This window comes from Musa acuminata, chromosome BXJ2-6 (genome assembly GCF_036884655.1).
Source record: "Musa acuminata AAA Group cultivar baxijiao chromosome BXJ2-6, Cavendish_Baxijiao_AAA, whole genome shotgun sequence".
Taxonomy (NCBI): domain Eukaryota; kingdom Viridiplantae; phylum Streptophyta; class Magnoliopsida; order Zingiberales; family Musaceae; genus Musa; species Musa acuminata.
Genome location: NC_088343.1, coordinates 5,008,667 through 5,033,136, shown reverse-complemented (window position 1 = coordinate 5,033,136; position 24,470 = coordinate 5,008,667). Strand labels below are relative to the sequence as shown.

The following is a 24,470-nucleotide window of genomic DNA, read 5'->3' as shown; positions in this document are numbered from 1 at the left end:
TTGATTTGTGATATTAGAATGATTATTTGACTTGGTCTCTTATGTTTAAATGAATTTTAAGGTTGATTTAATTATTAAAATTCTTATTTTTAATTAATACAATATTTTTAATTTATTTTATTAGATGTATCTATGTTTCAAGAATTATATATGAATTTTTATGATTTAATTAGTTTTAAATTTAAAATCATGAATTTAAATTATTTAATTTATGAATTTAAATTATTTTTTAAATTTTTAAATTTTAAAATATAATTTAAATAAGATGAGTCTAACTATGGTTTGACTTTAAGTTAAGTTGATATGTTTTATAACTCAATCTATATGATCAAACATAACTCAGCCCATGTGACCATGTATGATACAGTCCATATGATCATATAGGAGCCAACTTTTGTAGCATAGTATAACCTAAGTTATATGGCCAGGTAGATCTAACTCATATAGTTATATATGACTTAACTCATGTGATCAGGTATGATCAAGCTTGTATGATAATGTCTAACTCAACTCATATAGACAAATATGATCCAACTCATATAGTTAAATATGACCTAACTCAGATGATCAGATATAACTCAACCCAAGTGACAAGATATAGACCAGCTCATATAATTAAACATGACTCAATCCATATGATCCAATACAACTCACCAATATTTTTATTAGTTCCTATAATTTAAATAAAAACTTAAGAAAAATCATAATGATTTTCATTAGTTCCTGAAAACAGCTAACAGTCATAAGATTAACAAGATGGAAACAAACCTCCAAAGCTATTGATATATATAAAGCGTCAATCGCAAAGCTTTGGCACTCAAGCTAAATCTTTAAGTTGCTATGGACTTCTGGCCGAACAGATTGAATTTGACTCATCAATATTATATGGCATATTAACCAAAAGACTTGGATCCCTATGATGTATTAGGATAATCATTTGTGACATCAAAGTTTTTTTTTTTACTGTTTTCATCAATTATGGAAGGACTCATATAGATATTTTTTTTATATATATAAACGGATACCGAACTATCTTCTATTTTTTAATTTGACCTCCAAAGATCCTTTGTAGATCTCTAAGGTCTAATATTTTTTTTTTTTGAAAAAAAAAGAGTAATCTATGTTTGATATGCTCACAAGTCACTAGTTAGTAGGGTGGAACTTGTTCTTAAGATTATCCACAACAGTGTTAACCTTAGGGATGACTTGGGTGGCTATCTTACAAACACAATATAATTTAAAATGTAATTTTATTTGATTAATGAAACATCCAACTATCCTAATGGACAAAACAATTCTCAAGTAATGCTTGAATGGTGATATGAACTATTCCTTGCAAATGCCCTTGACATTGTCTTCATCTATTAAAAATCATCTTCATCCATATTAAAATGCTTGAGTACATTGGGAGTTCAGAACCCAACAACATTCTCACATCCTATTGCTACATTAGCTAAACAAGTACAATCCATGAACACACATTTTATATGCCAATAAATATATCCAAATAATATCTTTACTACTTGGAGTGACACATATATTTTGTACACCATCTGTACCAGATACATGAGATCCTCCAAAACTATAAAAAATTAATACCAAATCTGACCTGTCATTGACATAAACAAACAATAAGCACATACATGATTCTGAAGAATTTTCTTTACAAAATAGTTTCACTGATTCTAGAAATGATTTTATTTTCAAAATAAGATTCGTCCATAATGCTCTATTTTGGTCCATGAATTTTAGCTTTCTATCCAATCTTGGATTATAATAAATCTTTTTATCTTTATTACCTACGGATGGAGATGCTGGCTTTCTTGTTTGTTAGTGATGCTAAAACCCTTCGAATATAATTTAAAAGATTGAAAGTATCAATAAAAAAAGACATGCACAACTCAATTACATTTCTTTAAAAGATATACAAATAATAAAAAAATATAAATACTCAAAATAAGAATATCTTAAAAAAAAAAAACACATACACATATATATGAGTTTGAGATATTTTACCTTAAAAAAATTTTCACAGTTAGGCTTTTTTTATTAAATAATACTTCCGAATTAGTTTTTACATGGAGCACCTTTTTTTTTATCAATTAGTATTTTCATACACATATATATGAAAATACTCTTCATCCTCCATCACCATTAAATATAATTATTCACGTTGCCCTCGCTCTCATGGAGAGTACGCCACCTATCTCCTCTTCCTCATTCTTCCTTCTTCCTTTTTATCCTTCTCATCTCTGTTGCTTTTGTGTAGCATTACTCGATGTAAGACAACTTTGTCCCCCTCTTTCAACAAGGCTATAGCCTTAGTAATGGTCGCTCCCCCTTCCTTGCAATTAGTGATGGGGAGCTCCCTTAGCAAGGTTGTAGCCACCGTCCTTCATTGTTTACTTTTTCTTATGGTTGAAAACAAAGAACTCTTTGGCCCTACTCTCGGGACCCTCATCGGTCATGGATCTCGTATCTTCATTGCTTTGATCGCTAGTGTCATCGTTACTCACCTTCGATGTATCTATGTTGCACAAACAACAAAAGACAATGTGTTATATAGAATTGACGATGAAAGACAAACGACAATAGGGGACAAGCGAAACTAGAGGATTGGAGGGGGAGGGGAGGAGGAGGTAAAGGTGAAAGGGAGGAAAAAGGGGAATAAAAGAGGCGACATGCAATATCACTCTGTAGTGGAAACAGGGCAACGACAATAACAATTAAGGGTAGGTTGGGGGTGACTAACGAAGGGTGAAAATTATTTTCATCAAATTGGTAAAATAAAGTTTCAAAGTAAAAAAAATAAATTAAGATTATCATTTGGTATGAGCCCAACGGTCACATTTTTTTTCGATAAAATGACCTAACTAAATTTATTTTTTAAGCATCAGCAACTTATTGATGAACGGTTTATCAATTAGATTTTGTCAGGACGAGTGAGGCCCACATTTGAATACATCTCCGTCCCCTACATACGAGGCACGAATCAGACGGCTACGGTATGTTAAGCGTTGAACTGGAAAACATACCGCAGCGTCCGTATGTATCGTCCGTTGGATCTCCGTTCACGCACTGTCGTCCGTTGGATCTTGATCCAGCGACGCACGTAGACCAACCAGAACCGTAATCCACGTTGGTAATTTACTGAAACTTCTAGGGCATTTTGTATCAAAATTCAAAATTAGGCGGCACTATTAGACAGTAAAAGGTTGACCCCTTAACCACGGTTACCGATGGACGGTGGATAGCTTCTGATCACCAAACTAACCGTCATTCGCTGGCACCCCTCCTCTTAACCAACCGCGGTAAGATAACCCCGGATTTACCATAGAACCATCGCTAACATCTCTTCGCATCGTCGCTCATCTCAATAAAAGGGTTCGAGAGAGGCGGAGAGGAGGCATCGAAGGCGTCTTAGTACACGCCCGCCGATCTTTCTTCTTCTATTCACCACCCCCGGTCTCCTTTCATCTTTATCTGCGAAGATGAGAGAGTGCATCTCGATCCACATCGGGCAGGCCGGGATCCAGGTCGGCAACGCCTGCTGGGAGCTTTACTGCCTCGAGCATGGCATTCAGGTACGGTCTACCACTTAGACCTGGTGGTTTTCCCTTTCTTTTTTTTTTTAATATATTTTTCGTGCATTTGCTATCATATTATCGGAACAGTGTCATTTAGCGTTTAGATCTGTGCATTTTGGGCAATTTATATTCAGATCTTGAGTTCTTGGCGTCGTGTATAACCGTAGGGTTCGTGTGCTGATTGGCTTATTTATTGATGCATTTTGGCATTTTTGTCGCTGATCTGGTTTACTTGGGTTAGATTCATGTCAGAATTTTGAGTATTATTCGTTGTGGTGCAGATCCTTTCTGCGCTTCTCCCATTTAGTTGTCACTCTGCTTTGATCTATTCTGTTAATCGTATGGTCCGATGACCCCTGACGTTGATGGCCGAACATTAGTGTTCGACGCTATAAAATGAGCTGAGGTTGATCTTCCACAAATTGTGGATACGATGTATGTCTATTGATGATATGTTTCTGTATGTTGTCATGTCCAATTGCTTGCTTCATTTATGTGATGTAGATCCAATGTTTCTGGAAGGATTTTCACCGAGTTGGATGGCTTTGATGATGATATTGAACTTTATCTGTGCTAATTGTGTTTATCAAAAGAATTACTTTGAAATCAGTAACCATATATATTGTTTTGCCGTCACTAGAACACTCCAGACTGAACTGTTTCCAAGTATACCAGACCTGTCCCTAAGTTTTGGTATTTGTAGATCTTTGAAAATTCTGCTTGCGAGGCATACTTAACATTTCTTTTCTGTTGAACTCTCTTCTCTTTTTGCTGTAAACCTCAAGTTGGACAATAGCCCCATAGATCTTTAGTTTTATTCATATTGTTGAAAAAAAGCACCTTATTTCTGATAGTATGATCAGTCAACAAAAGTTTGTACATTTTGGTACTAAGAACATTGTAGAAATTGTTTGAAGGGTATATATTGTGTTGCTTAGAATTATTGAAACCTTACTCTCTTTTGCAGCCTGATGGTCAAATGCATTCTCATCAAGGTCCAACATAACTTAGATCATGTCCTAGCATAGTGCATATGAGGCGTAGCCGAATAATGGCTCTACGTCGTGACGAGACTCTGTCTACGGGTAGTCGACTCTGATACTAAATATCACAATCTGGATCTGATGGACTAACTAGCTTATCAATTTCGTTTGGTTCAAATCACTAATCAAAATATTTAAATTAATATTAATAATAATATACTTATCAGATCATTATAAATTAATCTTAATCTTGTCCAATTTTTTATGTGGGAGTAATCAGAAATGTTACATATTCAATGCTGTTGGTGGAGGCACTGGCTTGGTTCTCTTCTCCTTGAACGTTTATCGGTTGACTATGGAAAGAAATCAAAGCTGGGGTTCACTGTCTACCCGTCGCCACAGGTCTTCACCTCGGTGGTCGACCCCTACAACAGTGTTCTATCTACACATTCTCTGCTGGAGCACACTGATGTGGCTGTTCTTCTTAACAATGAGGCAATCTATGACATCTGCAGGAGATCTCTTGACATCGAGAGCCCCACTTAGACCAATCTCAACCGCCTAGTTTCTCAGGTCTTCTATTACTATTTTCATAAAATAATGATTCTATAAAAGTTTCGTGGTTAATGAGATTTGTCCATATACAGGTGATTTATTCTTTGACAGCATCATTGAGGTTTGATGGAGCCCTGAACGTTGATGTCACCGAGTTCCAGACTAATCTGGTCCCATATCCAAGGATTCATTTCATGCTCTCATCCTATGCCCCCGTCATCTCTGCAGAGAAGGCTCACTCACCATGAGCAGCTCTCTGTTGCTGAATCACCAACAGTGCTTTTGAGCCTTCTTCCATGATGGCCAAGTGTGACCCACGTCATGGAATATACATGGCTTGCTGTCTCATGTACCGTGGAGATGTTGTGCCAAAGGATGTTAATGCTGCCGTTGCTACCATCAAGACCAAGAGGACCATTCAGTTTGTTGACTGGTGTCCTACTGGCTTCAAATGTGGCATCAACTATCAGCCACCTACTGTTGTGCCCGGGGGTGATCTTGCCAAGGTGCAGAGAGCCGTGTGCATGATATCAAACTCCACCAGCGTCGCGGAAGTCTTCTCACGAATCGACCACTGGTATGTTGGTGAGGGAATGGAGGAAGGAGAATTCTCTGAGGCTCGTGAGGATCTTGCTGCACTCGAGAAGGATTATGAGGAAGTTGGTGCAGAGTCAGCGGAGGGTGAGGAAGATGACGAATACTTGACAGTTAGATGGTTGCCAGTTTTCTTCGTTCGTTTTGTCAAATCCCATCCATGGATCCCTTCGCTTCATGCTGCCTGTATGCATGTGTTGTGTTGTCATGACTATTGGCGTGTGCCTACGTTTTAATTTCATCCCTTTGCAAATCAATTATATAATCACGTTTTCTACGGATTGAAAATTAACCATGCAATTGATATATAATTTCATACATATCATGAATAATAAACATGTTCTGCATGAGTAGTATCATATCATCTTGCCATACCTGAAGTGAAACAAAGTTGTGTAAGGTGAAACAGAGTATGATCATAAGCGGGAACATAAAAGGAACATCCTTCTGGATCAGCTTCATCGAGTAAGCCATAGCTCTCCCTCCAATATTATGCAACAGGACAAGTAACCTTATGCAGCTTACTATTATCATTCAGTAAAGTACTCTTCTTTACATTACATACCTACACCTCAAACCCACAGTATAAAATCCATAGAATCACAACAAAAAATTTTGGTGAATATACGACAACTATTAAATCGTTACTTACATTACATTGCCAATAACATCAATCATTGCATTTTTAGGACAACAATCTCTTAAGCAATTACGTCGTGGCACCACCGTAAACTTCTTATAGGTTAATACATCACGGATGAAGGTGGTATGTGCCATCACCCATGGATTGCCATTGCGTGTATAGCGCAGCAGCAGCATTCTGAGGATGGAAGCCATCCATCAAAGCAAATTGCATGTCCGCTGATGGTTTCCAATGCCTCTTCCTTTGGTTTATAAACCAGTTGTTGATTTGCTTCTGATCAAGACCTGTAGATTCTGCCAAGGCCACCTTCTCGGCTTCCTGTTTGTTGTCACACAGATTTTTCCCAGTTAGAAGCTTTCTCAAAGCAAAATCTTGTCAACCTACAAAGTTAAATTGGTTCACTGAAGGTGTTCTTGGAAGGCCACCACTTCATGCTTGCTTGTTACATGATCTACGTTTCCTATTTTTTCTTTCTTCTCATTAAATGATAATTCTTATGCTAATGCAGTTTACCATCAAGGAAAAGACAAATCAAAGCTTTTGTTTGCAGTGACAATTAAGGGAGGGATAAGTCACATACAGATGGATACGGCCATGCATAGTGAAGCTCCCACCAGTGGAGCAGCTTCTGCCGAGCATCCTTTGGCAGCTTCTCTTTCTTCTTCTTCTTGGATAGCTGTTGCCTGAGGCTGCTCAGGTAGTTACCGTACTTCTTCAAAAGGTGGTGCTTCAGCTCTTTGTCCTCCGCGTGCGGATCGATCTCCCGAAGCTCGGCCTCTCCCCCACTGGCGTCCTGCTCCTCTTCCGTCGAGGAATCAACACCACCACCACCACCACATTTCTCATCTTCATCATCCAATCCAACAGATAAACCAGATTGAATATATCATCGACGTCATTGAGATGTATTTGCTCCGTTATTATATAATATAGGAAGAACTTCATTTAACTAATCTAAGAAGTTGACAATGCAAAGAAAACTTAGCGTGAAGATATGGAAATATAGCAATAAAGATACAAGGTTCTAATTTTTACATATCAATGATATTAGAGTTAGTAGGTTTCATTCGAGTCCTAATTAGGTTCTAACTACTTAGGATAAAATCTAATTTTCTTTTAATCTTTTTACGGATTAGGATTTAGATGAGAGATTCAAGTAGGAAGAGTCCTTAGAGAATTAGAATTTGTTTATATAAATACACATTGAGTCTCAAAGTTTTGATAAGAAGAGACAAAACACTTTTATATATCAATGATATTAGAGTTAGTAGGTTCTAACTACTTGGGATAAAACCTAATCTTATTCCAACTCTTTCAGCATTAGGATTTAAATTATAGATTCAAATAGGAAGAGTATTTAGAGAATTAGGATTTGTTTATACAAGTACATCTTGAGTCTCAAGGTTTTGAGAAGGAGAGACAAGACACTTTGGGTGCTTTAGAAGATTTTTCTCTAGTGAATTTAGAGGATTAAGAGATCTTGAATTTATGTGAGAGGATGTACAATAGATTATATTAAAAATTTTGATTTTTTTCCATGAATATAACTAAGGAGTTATCGAACAACATTATATCTTGCATTCACTTTCTAATATAAATTTTTATTATTGATATATGTATTTTTCCTTTTGGTTTTGCGTTTTATTCTCTCCCTCCTCCAAGAACACCAGCAAATACTAGTTGCAGTCTAAAAGAATATTTTGTGCCCCAAAAAAAGAGTTAAAAATACAAGTATTAGCTAGGAATATGATTTATCCAATATAAACACCACATAAATAGGCAGTCTTAATGATGTTGAGTCACTACAATATGTACTTGACAATGATTTTATGAGATAATTTGGTATATGCTACCAAGAAAATTCAGCCACAAAGGAAAAAACAAAGATATGGAAACATTGCTTAAATAGCAATTCACACTCTTATGGACTTGAAAACCTATCTATTTTTATTAGTGGCATATAGAATATGACAATTTTTTGTTGGCTTTTTAGATATCAATTACTTTAAAGTAATTGAATTTTCTAGAATTATATACATAATCATGAAAAGACCTCAACAATAAGATTTTGGGATCAAATTTGATCTCCAACGCTTATCTTTTATAAAAGAAAGAAACTAATTTCCGATGAACATTCCCCATAATTCATTTGTACCCATTATAAGAACAATCCATGGATCAACAATCGAATACAAATAAAAAAATAATCGATGTAAGATTTGTTAGGGGAGAGAATGGAGAAAGATGGAAACCAAAAGAGAAACCAATGTTCAACAATCAAAAGCATACTAGAAAGCCGACATATGATTTAATGTGATTCAGTAAATCCTCACCTACATCATCAAGAAAACTAAATTCTTCATCAAATAAAATTAATTATGAGACTCTTGAGTTATCCCTAACTAAGCATAAATTTTTTTATATATCCTTTCAAATAAATTCATAAAGAATTTACACCTCTTCCCTCACTCTCTCTAAAAATCCTAAAAGGCACAATCTCTCGACACCTTAGAAAGAAATCTAGAGCTCCAAAAGTATTCATCACATCTTACTCTCCCGTCTCTCACAAAATCCATAAATACACGAGATATTTATAGAAAACTCAATCCTTAATTAACAGAGCTTTCTTACTATAAGAATTCCTTATCCTATTGAGACACTGACTCCAACAATCATATTAAATGATTCAGCACTCCTTATTTATGCATGATATGAAATTTTTTGTACGGTTTGAGTGTTCATCTCTTACCTGCTACAATTTTCCTCTCTATAACTACAAAATAAGTATATATGTTGTGAACAATGATAAGAATTTGGTAAATAACAATTCAAGTGCACTTCTAATACTCGGTAGAGCTAAACCTTTTTGTTCTTACACGAGCAATATTTACAGTGAGTTGAAACTTGACTATCTTGTGAAAAGAAAATATATATCATAGAGCAGTGTTCTATGGTGCAAAATTTTCTATGGGTTTGATCGTAGAGACTTCGTGGATACAGTTGATTGTTCCGATAGACATTTATGATGATGCTCAAAAACCACAAAAGTGTGCATGAAGATCTCGCAAGTTCACTGTGTTTCGTGGAGACGGCATGGCTCTTTCTCTAGGGAGTCTATCTCCGACAAACATGTACTGTTATAGACGTAGGTGGAATTGTTAGCTCATGGATCAACTAGAATAGTAGTCTATCTAGCATACTTTTTTATGCTTATTTGCAGAGAGAAAGGCATAAGGCATGATAACATTACTAGCTGCAAAAAAGCTAAGCATAGGGATTAGTCTCGATGCAGCTCCTCTTTTGGAATCCTAAAGATTGCCATATGATGGCAGTCGTAAATGGAGCTTATTAGTCACCACCTTGTGGTTTCCTCATTCATGTGCATATTGCTGCTGGTCCAAAGAGAGAACATTCTCTTCTTGCTTTGGTCTCCTGGCTATTGGAATCCGTGCCAATAAACAAATGGTTACTAAGAGAAAGCAAAGAGAGGATCGAGATCAGGTCGAGGTTGAAGAAAATCGAGGTTACTATAGCCTCGTGATAGTGCCATATTTTCACGTTATTATATTCCATTAGAAGCTAAAGAAAATATGTAAATGCCATCTTTTTAGCATATATCTATTTTGTGAACTAGAGATCTCTGATCGGTCAAGGCCTGCTTCAGTCTTAGTTGCTGCCAAAGTTGGAGGAAGTATACTTCCGGTAAGTAGTTTCGTACTACTTACTACTGGCACGCTGCCATACCTACTCATTGCACTTACACAGGGTGAGATGTTGAGCCCTAACACCAGAAAACTGCAGCTGATCTCTTTACCTTTTGCTCTCTTCTCTTGGAATCTGAGAAGCAAAGTTTTTGGCCGAAAGATTGACAGCAAATAGATCTATATCAAACCACATGGAGTAGAAGCTATAAATGCCAAGCGAGTGCTAGAAAAGCTACTTAATGGGTACCCTTCGGTATACCAGAGGAAAAGATGCCTCGAGTGGAAGTGTTGGTGAGCGCATTGAACTGTGACTCCATCTTCTTGAGGAAGTCTGTGGCCTCTTGCAAGGGTCTCGTTAGTTCTTCCCTGTACTTGATGAGCATCTCACAGTATGACTCCTGTTGTATATATATATATCTCACAATCGATTAGCTTTAACTGGAGATCGATCGTGTGTGTGTGTGTATGTGTGTGTGTGTGTGTGGTGTGTGTGTGTGTGAGAGAGAGAGAGAGAGAGAGAGAGAGAGAGAGAGAGAGAGAGGAGGAGGAGGAGGAGGAGGAGGAGGAGGAATGATCGGTACCATGAACTGGTCGAGCTCCGGATCGGGATAACTGCCGCTGTGAAACCTCGGGCGCGACGCGAGCTCATGCGTTATGGCTGAGAGCCTCTCCACCACCTCTGGTGGCGCTCCCACCTTGAGAGACGCACATAAGAACATGAGCCGTAAGAGAAGAACAAGAAGGCTTATGCAGACACACAAGAGGTCAACGAACTAGGAGAGACCTTTTGGCAGTCCACAAAGGCGCCGAGGAGCGTGGAATACCGAGGGTGTGACATGATCCTTGCCTTGATCTCTTCTATATCACTTTGGGAGATCACTCCTTGACTTAGTGTTTCCACTCTACTCGTTTGAAACTGAGATGAGCCTGCTTCAGTCTTAGGTGGTGGCGTATGGAAGTAAGGATGAGAGGTCGGGTAATAGTAGTAGCTCTGCTCGTACACGGCTGACCTCGGCGGCGGAGGAGCTGATGTAGTGGTGGTGGTGGCGACAGCCGATGAGGGGAGGTATAGGAAAGCCCCCCTTGAGCTGCCAGCGCTACTACTACTATCACCAAGGTGAGGCAATTCTTCCATTCTCTAATACTCAAACCTATCGAAAGTAAGAAAAAATGGAAGCTGCGAAGATAGGATACGTGGGTGCAAACAGATTATTTCCCAAGCTTATTATCAAAAGAACCAGGAGTTCGATGGATCAGAGGGGGGGTGGGGGAAGAGATGGGGAAGAGTGGAGGCAAAGAAGCCCAAGAACCTATGGAGAAAAGAGACGAGAGAGAGAGAAGGGAAAGCTATTTCTGGTGGCTTTCTTTTCCGATGTCAAATCACGCTGATGGGATATGATGCATACTTCCATCTGCAGTAGGGTTAGATCCACAACTTGCCAACATCTTGGTTTTTGTCAAGCTAAAACACCTCTTGAAATAACAGAGGGAGCACACGAAGCCGCCTTCATATCAACCAACCTTCCGTCGGCCATCCTCGGCCGTCGGAAGTTCTCACCGCAGCCTTCCTTTCCGCCTCCCACGTAGATCATCTCTTCTCCGAGCCTCGAAGCACCGACCAAACTCGATACACGTCGACTCCAAGTTTTACCATACGCACACATGAAAAGAAATCTTTGTCCCATTTATAATCAAATGATAATGTAGTTTATATATATGTGTTCATAGCATATTTCCTTTCTATTAATGTGCATCTCATATGTTATTATTATTATTTTCTTTGAAGCTCTAATATTCAACTTATGATTAGGTTTTTTACTTTCATTTACTATGCTATCAACTTATTCATTTAATTATATTTGTTAGGGTTTCCTAAATCCCTATTAATATGGTTGGGAGAGTCATTTACAGTCAATATAAATATCCAAATTTAAACTGATAATATTTATGGTGTCAATTTCCCATCGTCATCCTACAAAGCCAAATCATTACTTGGTTTCTTTATTATTGATGCAATCGATATTATATTAATTGAGCTAATAATTTATTGAAATTTGGGTGACTAAATTGGATATTTGTTCTCGATTGCGTTAATTTTATCCCCTTGTTTTACGTTTGGGATGGGAATAAAAAAGATTCTCCGAAAACTAAGAGCTCCAAATGGCCTTTGGGAGTTCGTCATGATGAGACATTAGGCATTCGATGCAGCGGAAGATGGAACTTTAGATGGTGATACAAGTGGCCGGGAAGAATAAAGAGAAGAAAATTGCTGGATCAAATTAGACACAATCAAATCGATGTATACAGACATGATTGTAGCCATTGTTCCAAATTACCTATAGCTGTTAATAATATATATATATTAGAAAATGATTTATATTTCTATGATAATTTGACATGAACGAGGCACCATTAGAGTAAAACTCAAAATACACATAACCCAAACACACGTTTAATCCAAAATTAATTTAAAATATATTTTTTAGAAATGATTTATATTTCTATGAGGTGAAACTGAACCTAAGATATCAAAGATCGAGTGTTTAAAGTATCGTTTATTAAATTTTTATCTTAAACGTTGATCTGATGATTATGCACTAGATTCACCTATCAAAGATTGAGGATTCGAGATTTTACCAAATATTTTTTAAAAGTTTTGACTGATTTAATCGATAAAAACTTTGATATATTATCAGAAGATCGTAAGTCTGAATCTCACCTTTATCGTAAAGATGTACCTTTTATAAAACAAAATCAAAAATATAATTCTATATTCATTATTGTTCGATTCTCGAATAAATACTTTGTAGTCAAATCTCATTTTCTATACCATTAAACCGATCATATTGTGATTCATTTTTGTTAAGTATGCGTGTTCTAAAAAATGGGTTCATATATATTCAAATGATCCAATACTTTAGGAATTTGAGTACAATACATGTTGAATAATTAAAAAGAAAAAAAAATAACCATTGTGTATGGGAACATAATATTGTTTACAATTATACTAATCATATACAATCTACAATTCATTCTTTGATCATTAATTCTCATTATTATCTATTATAAATAAATATGGCTTATTTTCTGACAAATATATTTTCATTTTAGAATGCCTTAATTAATTACATATGTCGATTAGATCAATTAAATATCACTCATAAGACATGCTATATGATCAAAATCATTCCGCAATAATTTCTCATAATCTCCTCGAAAGAGGAAACAAAAAATGATGTGGCCATTCAACTCAACCTGTTCATCTAAACTCTGGTTTTTATATAGTTTTATTGTTTCCTTTAAATGTTTCTTACTGTTTTACCTCAATGATATATGTATATATACGTACGTATATGTTGTGGTGTTGTTTTGTTGGATATAGTGGAGATAGGCACAAAGGACTGCCTATTTGTTGGAATAGAAGGCTAAAAAGGGGAATCTGTAGGTCTTCCTTAGCTTCAGCTCACACATGGAAGCCTATGCTACAGGCAAAAGCATGTTGGATATGAAATATGATCGACTGTTTGCATCACAATCATTTATCATGTGAAACATTTCTCTAACTAGAAACTAATATTATAGAGTAAATTCCAAACAGCCTATGCACTGCAAGGGGAATTGTTGTGTTCATCTTCTACACATTAATCCATCTCGAAGCCCTTCACACCAAAGCTATGCAATTAATATCTCAGAGGTCACAGCCAATGACAACATAGGCAGCATGAAACATGAATATAACATGCAACTCGACTCAAGCAAATCGAGTGGAAAAGTTGATCATTTCTTGGTACCCATCTCTAATGATATTAACCTTTTATTTGCTGTCATTTCATAGATTTCTTAAGCTCTTTGTTAGAGTTACTCGTTTGTCTACGTAAGAAAGAGATTAGGTTAGGCGCCACACAAAAGGACCTATAAAATGTAATGTGGGTATTGTAGCTTTCACCATCGTAGACAATGAGTCAAATGATGGATGGGTGCATAATTATTTTATCTTAGAGGGCTCTCCTCATTGGTTATATATATATTTATATATAGGATGGCGATTCAGCATTTGCTGAAAATAAAGTAAATTTAAATAGCAAAAAATCCTAACAATAAATATCTATAGTAGTTTGCCTTTATGACTTGTGTTCTTTAACTTCTTGAGGCAACTCATCAAATGTATACATATATATATATATATATATATATATATATATATATATATATATATATATATATATATTTGTGTGTTTAAATATGAAGTTTGATTTCATTTGATAGACTCAAAGGACCGAGCTAAGCTCAAAGCAAACTTGTATGTTTTGTACTATATATATTGTAATATTTTGTAGTAGTGTCCTAATTAAATCATAGCAATCTTAGTTTCTAGAAGCTATAGCTCGTAAACAACTCGAGCACATGGCTATGAATCATCATCTCCTAGATTTGAAGAGGGTGGGAGTGGTACAAATCAACATAATAATTTAGTGGAAAGATCCTTTAAGTCATTTATGATGGAACCACTAAATTAAATAAGCTTATATTCCATATAATATTTTGATATTTGGGTTTGAATGTATTGAATTAGGATTTGATTTGATGGTTAAAATCTATGTAATATTAAAGACAAATGGTAACACATTAAAATAGAGGAACCTAAAATGCAAAAAAATGTAAATTGTAGATATGCTCTATGGCCATAAACCAAAGATGCATTCTTGGGATATAAACGTAGCTTCCATGTGTAACCATTCTTGCAATTGGCACGAGTGAGGAGGAGCTTGGAGCGATGGACATGTAATGCATGTTCTTTTCATGTCCTTTGCTATGCTATCTATATATTTATCTATCTATCTATCTATCTATCCAATAATAATCATTCGGGTTTAGAAAGCAACACATGTCAAGCTATAGAGCTCGAATGCAATTTTATGCCGTCGTGCTTCCATTTCTTAAGCTATTGTACCTGAGAATCTCAGCTTTGAGTTTAATTGGATTTCTATCTCAAGAGTATAAGAAGAAGTTTGGATTATTGGTTCACCTATTGGGGTTACGAAACTCTTTTTATGCATATATATTTTACACCAAGTTATTATTATGGGAATATTATACCCGAATTATTTACTATAAGAAACCTTATTAGATTTGGTCGATAAAGATATAATTCTTGATAAGAATGATCAAGAGTTCAAGTCTTCTTTACTTATTTTTAATCTAAAAAGAAAAGAAAAAAAATCCTCATCGACCTACTAGAATTTATAAAATTCAAAATCGAAATAATGTAAGGGGAACATTTTTATGTTCACGGGACCCTACAACATTTAGATGATCAAATAAAGTCAAAAGATAGTCAACGATGGGACGTGAGATAAGACCTCGTTAGGTGCTTGCAATTGGTTCTTCTGCTTGAGTGGGGCATTAGTCGTACTTGGATTTGAAATTTAAGTTTGTTTTAACTTTATTCTCATACATAATTCGAAAGTTGAATGAAATCACACTTAAAAATCAATTCGCCTCATGAAGTTAAGCAGTTAATTTGATCATTCAGACATAAATTATGATATTTCTTAGCCTTTTAGATTTAGTTTTCCACATTGCATATATTTTCTTCTTTCTTAATTAATTTCGTGCGAGTTGTGATTAAGTTGATTTTATTATCCCATACACGTGAGAGAATATTATGAACATTTTCAAATTTCTCAATCAATTCTACTAATTTAACGTATTATCAAACATAAAAAAATTGAATTTCATATAAGTGGGATTAAAGTAAAAGTAAGCTATATATAATTTTATAAGATAAAACAAAAACGAGAGGTGAGAAATTACTTAAGATGATACGGGCAAATGTTGAATAAAAATAAACAAAAATAAAATAATTAATATTAACGGTAGGAGAAGAGATAGAAAAAGACGTAAAAAGATTTATAGATTGTACGAGTAAAGACTTAAGTATTCTAAACTTAATTAAATATATAATTTTTTTATAAATCTCAATGATTATAACCGTCGACCTTGTTATTATTATCACATCATATTATCGATAATTAGAATTTTTATTAATTAAATTAGTTAAAATTTCTAAAATTTATTGAATGGGGGTATAAAAGACCTTCAACCTCCCACGTAGATTTTTGTCTTTCCTCGTAAGTGACTTGTCATTAGAGCCTACGCAAAGTCTTGGGCATTAAAAGAATCACATCATAACGTGGACTAACGAATCATGGACACATAGATAATATAAAATAATTAAGCTACGATCACAACTATCAATCATAGCATTTTTATTTTATTTATTTTGTTGGTATTCGTCTTCCAATCATGCAAATTTGCAAAGGACACGCAATGCGTAAAGAGAAGACGCTAAACGAGCAAGTTCTCTCTCTCTCTCTCTCTCTCTCTCTCTCTCAAGAATGAGTCGAGTTCCGATTAGTTTAATGCATTACTAATATGATTTTAATTAGGATGAATTTTTTTTCGGAAAAACCTCTCGTTTGAGTTTTTATAAAATCTTTTTTATTTGTTTCCATCGGAATCTTCGATTTGTTCAAAACGTTCATGATAGGATCGTAAAAATATTATTGTCATTACGTTGTATGCCATAAAATGTATTATATATCTGTTGAATATACTATAGTCGAGGCACAAAGATTAAAAAATATTAATATAAATTAATTGATCATTCTTGGTGAAGTTTTAAAAAAAATATTAGTTTTGAAATAAGAACATAAAATATTATTTTCTATACCAATTATAATAATTTTGAATAGGATTATAGTATCTATGCTACCTAGTAAATATTATAACTGAGGAATAAAGACTCAGAATATAATATAAATATGTTTATCATATGATAATGTGGATGTCGATAATGATCGGATTAGTTCAAATAATTTAATGTGACTAGTGAAACGACTCAAATGCTCCGACCTACATAATGATCATAATCGAGTTGATTTGTCGACACGATCTCTTTAACGTTCTAAGTTAGTAATCGATAGATAAAAGATAAAATATACATAAAATAGTCTTTTATAACGAGTTAATCGAGAGAAATATTTCATAGTATTTCTTATTTTGTCATTCTCAGAATATTTCTCAAAGCTGATAATTTCGAACTAATCTCCACGTTACCTAAATGTTGGTTGGATTCTACCTGATATCATCTCACTGCTCGGTGGGCCGCCATGTCTCGATGAGCTTAAGGTCAAAAAGCAAGGTGCAGTTCACGAAGCCAAGACGACAACACAGTGCTCAAGCGACCATCAAGGAACCGAGCTCGTACCATTAAGATTCGAAGCCAATGAGCTCATTCCCATGGTTGGCCTTAAGGGAGTTTGGGTCATAAACAGAGGAAAGAACCCAATGAATTCCAATAAAATCTGTAATATATCAAAAAATGAATATTGTTTTTGACTGCGATAGATCGAAGTCTTGAACATAAACAACATCTTCTTTTCTTTTGAACCCTCTCGACTCTAACACCATCTTCTTCTTCTATACTACTTTGGTAGCTTGGCAGATCGACTGTCCTAGTTCAACAGCTCGACATGTCGGACAAACGTTGACTTGCTTCCACTTGGATCCTTCTGAACATCCAATTCATTAGCTATTGATCTTAGAGATAATAGCCTCCAAAACAATTATAATATAATGATGTATAAACACATACTTTTGTTACAAGGTAGAATGAAAATAATAGTTCTTCGACCTGAGACACTTGGCAGTTGGGAGGAAGTCAAATATTCGATCATAAAGATACAGATGATTACTTTCAAGCCAAATGCTCCTTTAAGGAGCACAATAATGATAGGGCCAATCTATATATTTATATATATTTCGCTCGCTCTCTCTCTCTCTCTTTCGTTGTTTTCATCCGCGATAGATGGAAGAAGATATGGTGGTGGGTGGTCTCCGTGATGAACGCATGACAAGAATCGCCGCGCGATTCTCGCGTGGTCTGTCGCCCTCCTTGCAGTGGTACTTCATGCATGCACCGACGAGAGCTCCCAAGAACGACCTGTGGCTGAGAAAGGATACGATTCGGACGACACTCGACGCTGCTCCGCCGGACGTCGCCATCACCAACATACATGACAGAAGCAGCACTGCAAGAAAAAGGCAAAGTAATTATAAAGGTCATACGCTCTACAGTGGCAAAGGTCCCACGTCCCGTTCTCGCTTTCTGGTGCTGGTGCCTACCTTATCATCCTTATCCTTCGCATGGCGTTTCCACCGTTCGGTTGGTTTCTCCTTCCACCTTCCTTGCTCTTTTCTGTTCGTCCATTTCCATTGCTGTGATTTTGGGACGTGTAAGTGACCGAAATTAATGATTAAAAAATGGTATATATATATATATACGTATATACATATATATATACATATATATACTGTATGTATTTATCATATTTTTTTGTGAAATTTAGACTCTATTTTGTTTTATTGGCAAACTCATGGTTTTACAGTTGTTTACTTCCACACTATTGCTATGTAGTTCGGCAAATGGTGGATTGTCATACAACGCACTCCTTGCGTGAACCATTACGTCGTGGTAGAGGTAACCCTTCTCGTTTGGGAGAATTGACGAAGACGGGATTCGAGCTGACAAGGGACGTCTCGTGCAGTTCCACCACGATCAGAATGCAACAAGAAACATGCAAATGCTTCCTCCACTCTTAGAACCCGACGGCGACGCCGACCAGCACCAGGCCGTTCATGATCGTTGCGTGTGGAAGTGACCGCTCCGACCCTTCTCTGTTTGCCAGTCGATGGAGGTCGGAGAGAGCTCAGGACCGGGCGGTGCATGCCGGAACGCCGAGAGACGACACCTTATTGTTGGCTTTGAGTCCCCCAGAGGAGTTGAGGCCTTCAATGTAGCTCATGCTGGGCATCCCTCGCATTGAGGAGTTGAGGCTGGAGCATCAGACACCAGCTGCTGAGAGTGTTGCTGCCAGTGGAACTCACAAGTCTGCAGCACAGGACACAAATGGGATCCTACAACTTTCTTAATTAAACATCACCTGTATTGTCTTGTGGGTTTGAGGATTAAAGAGTTGCAGTGATGCTGGAAAGGAGGTAGGCAGGAAGAGTTTTGTATGATAAGGGATAGAAGCGGGGTAGAAGATGACCGGCTGTCAATGAGACTATATCCATTGCTGTGGTGGATAAGGTTTAAGCCAGATGATAAGATAAAAAATTTGAATGAGGATGTAAAGTTGCATTGTTAATAGATTATTAGAAAAATAAAAATTTTCTTAAAAAAATGAAAATTTGAACAACCTGATAAGTGGACATAATACACTATCACAAGTGCATGGCAGATAAATTTTTTAGCCGTAATATATAATATTTTTATTAAATCAATTTGAATTAATTCTAACAAAAATATATTAAATTTTTATGAAGATAAGCAAATATCTTGATTAGCAGGATAAGTGGATTAGAACAAAGATACTATGCTAGCCTCAAAAAAGTTTTAATAGTTTCACTGAAGTTAAATAACAAGTAGAAGGCTACTGTTAATACATGTTGCAATCTGCATACTCCACAAATTAAAAACTTCTATGCCTCTAAATTGTAAGGCTATTGATCTTAACACAACAAAAGCAGTAATTATAAAGAGACCTATTACAAGAATCAACAATGTTTTTTGTACTAGGATGTTATTCAGCATATATAGAGAGAGAATTATCTATATATCAGCTGTGTAATTGGGCTTGTTCCAGCTCGAGATATTGTTCCATCTAACAAGATGCAACCACATTTTTACTGGTTCATTCGTGGTGGAACAACTTTGTATGGACAGGTGCAGATTCCTTTGGCTACAGCAAGTATAGCATTCAATTGTAAAAGTCAATATCGTGCGCCAGAATATAGAACACAACAACCTTCAATAAGCATGAGTATTCTTCCATCCTCGCTGCCGAGCTCTTAGTTCCCACATGGAAGTTTGTTTCTTTTGTTCTAATAGTGCAGCCTCAGCTTTCTCCCGAGCTTCCTCACAGGTATCCATCCCTGAGTTGCACTTGTCAGCTTCCTTTTGATATTGTGATGCCAACTTCTTGGCCTCAAGCAGTTTCACATCAGCACGATGCTGAGCTTCAGTTGCCTCTTCCTCTCTCAACTTCAATTCCTCTGCAAGAAGGTCAGTGAAATTCTTGTCCATTTCTTCACTGACCTCTGGGTCATGTTTTGCACAATCTGCAACAAAGAAACGGGCTCAAAGACACTCAGATGAGTGATGGCATTGAAAAAACAAAGAAATATTATAACCACATAAATATACACAGATATCATGGTGTACGGAATAATCTTTAGCCACATGAACATGTCATGAAAAGAAGTACGGAATGATCTCTAGCCAGAGGCGATTCACATGGTGTTTTCACAACTAATATAGCACATGCACCCAAATGTACTTCAGTGAAGTTGAAAAAAAAGAGCTCTTTTGGACTTTTGTTTATGATGACACATCAAATACAGTATCAGTACACCCAACCATATCGTGTATGCGTCAATACTATTTGATACTCGATACATGAGGGGAGGGAAGATAGGTAACACGCTGCAACAGATGGCGCTGGTGGAGCGGCTGAGGGCAGCAGTGACGTAGGGGGGAAGAAGGCGGTGCCAGTATGATGGTAGTCGATGACAGATGACAACATTCAGGAAGGAGGGAGGGTAGAAATGAGTTAAGGGTTGGAGATGGTGGTGTAGGAGCATTTGACAAAGTGTCATGACAGGCGGTGGCAAACGACAAGAAGGAAGGTGAAGGATAGGAAGGAGCTTGGCATGGGAGTCCACAGCGGCTTGCGAAATACAATGGATGGCAGGCGGCATGATGGTGTTAGCAGAGTGGATGGGGGCAGCAGTGAGGAAGAGGAAATCTGGAGAGGGATTTATGGTTTACAATATTCAGGTACCAGTACCAGTCAGTATGTTTATCACCCATTATAGCTTGGTACCTTTAAAAGACTGCCTGGTGCACCCAATGTAATAAGTATCAAGTGACAAGGAATGTCCCAAACCAAACCTGCAACTTTGGGCTGGGCAAAATTGCCAAATTCAATTACCTTCAGCATCATCTAGTGCAGTATAAAGAGTCCTATCTAATATCTTTTTTTAAACGATATTCAAGATACCTTCTCTAACTTTCAATATTTGAACACATCTAGTCCATAAATTTGTACAACGTTAGAAGTCAAGGATCATAAACCAGATGTAATGATAGTAAAATAATAGCAAAATAATCTATTATATACCAAAATAAATAGCAACTTTCCTCAATCTTTTCAAGCACTACAATCTATTATATACAAAAATAATGATAGGAAAAAGAATAGCAAAGAGGGACAATAAGCCAGATTTCTCTATGTTCATATGTTTACATGGACAATAGTCCATGTGTTTCACATGTATAGAATTATATATTGAGGTTGCTTCGACTTATATGAGTTAATGTTACCAGATCTGCACATGCAGCAACGTTCTGATGGAGAAACCATACTTTGCTTGGAGATGCCAAACTCTTTCCATTAAAAAGGAGCACTTTGTGTGGTTTACCTTATCAACTCAGCTATGATTTTCACAATGAACATACTTTGTTTTCAATTTGTTTAAAGCTAACCAAACATATCGCGATCCAACCCAAATTTAAAGGGAAAAGAGAAAAGAAGCAAAGGAGAAGAAAGGGATAATGGTGTTATTGGGTCATGTTGTCCTGCATTTGATGCCTGCAGGAAAACATATCAAACAAGTAGCCATTTCTTGGAGGTGGTTTGCGAGTTTCAAGCTGGAGATTAAGAAAATGAACACCAATAATTTGGAAAAGAAAAGAAAGTTTTAAGTTATCATTTATTCTTCTTATGGGGTATCAAAGCCGATGAAAGTGATAATCTATATTGTTTTGAGGGCCATAGGAGAGATGAAACCTGCATTCCAAAAAGAAAAGAACAATATATTGGTGAACTTTAAGGATATGAATATGATGACATCACAACACTACTGCTACCTCATTTTCTTACTAAGTTGCCTTCCACATTACAATTAAAGACGAGGAAGAATGAAAAACTGAAGAAACATATATTAGTTTTATTCAGCCAACATAATAATGGAACAGAGACATTACCTTACTAATCCATTCCTACCAAAGAGAAAAAGGAACATAAAACAGAGAACATATAATACAATAAAACACTAACAATGTACAGTCATATACCGCTTAGTTTGCATCAGAAGGCATGTCTGAGGCAACACTATAAAATAGAATTCTAAATTGGGAGATAGATGTAGCTTTAAAAGGTACAAGAGAAGAAAGGAACAAAGAGAACCATAAAAATTGAGCATTTACATATAACAAGAAAGGTTCAAACTGGTTTCGATAACTCCAACCTAATTCTTTCACCCGTTATTATTACCACAGGAAAATAATAATGGCATCAATAGAGGCCCACTAAACCAACCAACTGCAGCAAAAACAATAATATAATCAAACTTAACCACACATTTAACTCATCTCAATCTATCCGATACAAAATGCTGAACATATCAAGAAATAGATCGTAGAATAGTTGCAATCACAATATGGAATAATGAAAAGAAGTCATGCCACATTTTTCAAAGCTTTAAGCACAGATCCATCTCAAGCAAATTAGTATTGCAAACATCATTGCACCATTTCAAAATAATCATCGACATCATTGCAAACCATCCGAGAAGTTATTACTAGGAGGCAAACACACTAATAAACTAAATCAACTTATGTCAGACTGCAAATTACCATGTTTCCCGTACAAAATGAAATCCTAAATGCACAAATAAAGACAAGGGGGAAGAAGGCACTACTAACCCGTGGAAGACACATTGATCAGCTCTGTAAACAGAAACACAAAAGATTCATAGTTACAATTAGAGTAAATCGATAAGGAAAGAAGCAAAGCAGGCGCTACACATGTGATAATTCGACAATCACTCTACAGATGCAGTGAATCTACATTTACTATAACTTATGATCCCGTGATGATCAGATCTTGAAACGAACAACAGCGCGATTCAAGATCCACATGGGAAGAGGCATCAGATCATCATCAGATCTGAGCACGGAAGCCAAAGCGGGAGGGAAGGTGATGGGGGAGCACCTTGGGGGAGGGAGAGAAGGGGCTGAGCGGAGCAATCGCAGGGGGCGCAAAGGGGGCAGGCGGAGGAGCGGCCGAGGGCTTCGGCGAGGTGCCAGTAGAGCGGCGGCCCCACGATGTAGCCGGCGAGGCCGAGCGCCATCACCACCAGAACGAACCTCACCACGGTCGGGTTCAATCCTCCTCCTCCTCCTCCGCTGCCACCGACGAGCCCCCCGGCCATTTGCCCTCGTTTCCTTCTTTGGTCCCAGCAGATTCTCAAGAAGGGCGGAGACGGTAGCAGAGGAGGAAGGCGATGACGAAAGTGAGAAGGACAAGCAGGTGGGAGCGAGAAAAGAGGAGGAGGGAGGAGGATGAGGCCACCGCCACCAATGGGATGCGATGCGGCCGCCAGCAGCGGTGCGGCAGTGCCTAACGCGGCCCCGAGCGAGTGATGATGGAGAAGGCTCTTCAGCCCCATCCTTTTTCTATATCGGACGCGAGGTTCCCCTGTTTCCACCGACCCAGGAAACAGTGATCCCACCTAATCCAACACCGATTGTTTCGATTACCAATTAAACCTCATGCTTATTGGATAGCTAATGGGATGTATTCATTGAGCCGCCTGTAAGCTTCATTAAACTCAGTTAATATATGTTATAATCCCTAATTTAGTGCAAGACTGCTATATAATTAGGTTTTGATGTTATAATCCCACTACTGATTGTCTCTACCAATAACTATGTATATATATATGTATATACATATATATATATATATGTATATACATATATATGTATATGTATACATATATATATATATATATATTAAATTCCCTAAGTTCTCATCATCATATTTCTTTGAAATGCTATTTTTAAAGGATGACAACTGCTTTGCTTTGACATTTAATAAAATCAGCCCTTGATGCTTAAAGATGTTTAAGATAGAGGAGCAATGTAGGAATGAAGGAAACAGATGTTTATAATACATTGACGCAAGCAAACGAGGACTACAGTGTTACTGAATCACTATTTTTCACACCGTGGTTAATGATAACAGTGAAAGGAGAACAATTTCGCATGCGTAACAGAGAAGGGGAACAGGAACAGAAACCAAGAATATGCAGATTGTAGAACAGAAGAAAGCAGGACATGTAGTCTCTTTTTGTTCTCGAGCTCTCAAACATCGTCAGGCCCGCCCTTCTTCGCAAGGTTTGGTGGGGATGAAGCCACTGCATCAGGAGGAGCAAGCGGAGCGACGCAGACCCGCGAGCCGACGCCGGCACGCGCTTCCTCCCTCCCCTTCGC

At 36.9% G+C, this 24,470-nt stretch overlaps 2 protein-coding genes and 1 pseudogene across 4 annotated transcripts; 1 reads left to right on the top strand and 2 right to left on the bottom strand.

Moving 5' to 3' along the window:
* Positions 1 to 3,384: 3,384 nt before the first annotated feature.
* Positions 3,385 to 5,996, top strand: LOC103988232 (uncharacterized; annotated as a pseudogene).
* Positions 5,997 to 6,227: 231 nt separating this feature from the next.
* Positions 6,228 to 11,363, bottom strand: LOC103986967 (homeotic protein knotted-1). 2 transcript variants are annotated; one of them, XM_018827249.2, is made up of 5 exons: positions 10,851 to 11,363; positions 10,648 to 10,761; positions 10,314 to 10,464; positions 6,943 to 7,208; positions 6,228 to 6,680 (listed from the first exon to the last, which is right to left on the bottom strand). In XM_018827249.2, the coding sequence occupies exons 1-5, from the start codon at positions 11,199 to 11,201 to the stop codon at positions 6,471 to 6,473; spliced, it is 1,092 nt and encodes a 363-aa protein (XP_018682794.2). In that variant the 5' UTR covers positions 11,202 to 11,363; the 3' UTR covers positions 6,228 to 6,470. The 2 variants fall into 2 exon arrangements, with proteins under 2 accessions (XP_018682794.2, XP_009403402.2); XM_009405127.3 differs by having other exon boundaries at positions 6,229 to 6,680; positions 10,326 to 10,464; positions 10,851 to 11,362.
* Positions 11,364 to 19,642: 8,279 nt separating this feature from the next.
* On the bottom strand, positions 19,643 to 23,671 carry LOC135614363 (uncharacterized). Of its 2 annotated transcripts, XM_065111661.1 has the most exons (3): positions 23,188 to 23,659; positions 22,899 to 22,922; positions 19,643 to 20,251 (listed from the first exon to the last, which is right to left on the bottom strand). In XM_065111661.1, exons 1-3 carry the CDS (start codon positions 23,642 to 23,644, stop codon positions 19,941 to 19,943), a joined length of 792 nt encoding a protein of 263 aa, XP_064967733.1. In that variant the 5' UTR covers positions 23,645 to 23,659; the 3' UTR covers positions 19,643 to 19,940. The 2 variants fall into 2 exon arrangements, with proteins under 2 accessions (XP_064967733.1, XP_064967734.1); XM_065111662.1 differs by lacking the exon at positions 22,899 to 22,922 and having other exon boundaries at positions 23,188 to 23,671.
* Between the last annotated feature and the right edge of the window lie 799 nt (positions 23,672 to 24,470).

Excerpts from the sequence above, each read along its gene's own strand:
- LOC103986967 (XM_018827249.2), bottom strand. The coding sequence starts at position 11,201 with ATGGAAGAATTGCCTCACCTTGGTGATAGTAGTAGTAGCGCTGGCAGC. Across the intron at positions 10,465-10,647 it reads CGGAGCTCGACCAGTTCATG|GAGTCATACTGTGAGATGCT; the intron begins GTACCGATCATT and ends TATATACAACAG. Across the intron at positions 7,209-10,313 it reads TTCCTCTGGTATACCGAAGG|ATGAGAAATGTGGTGGTGGT; the intron begins GTACCCATTAAG and ends TGGATGATGAAG.
- LOC135614363 (XM_065111661.1), bottom strand. The coding sequence starts at position 23,644 with ATGGGGCTGAAGAGCCTTCTCCATCATCACTCGCTCGGGGCCGCGTTA. Across the intron at positions 22,923-23,187 it reads CCTTCTCTCCCTCCCCCAAG|AGCTGATCAATGTGTCTTCC; the intron begins GTGCTCCCCCAT and ends TTCTGTTTACAG. Across the intron at positions 20,252-22,898 it reads GATCAATGTGTCTTCCACGG|ATTGTGCAAAACATGACCCA; the intron begins GTTAGTAGTGCC and ends TCTTTGTTGCAG.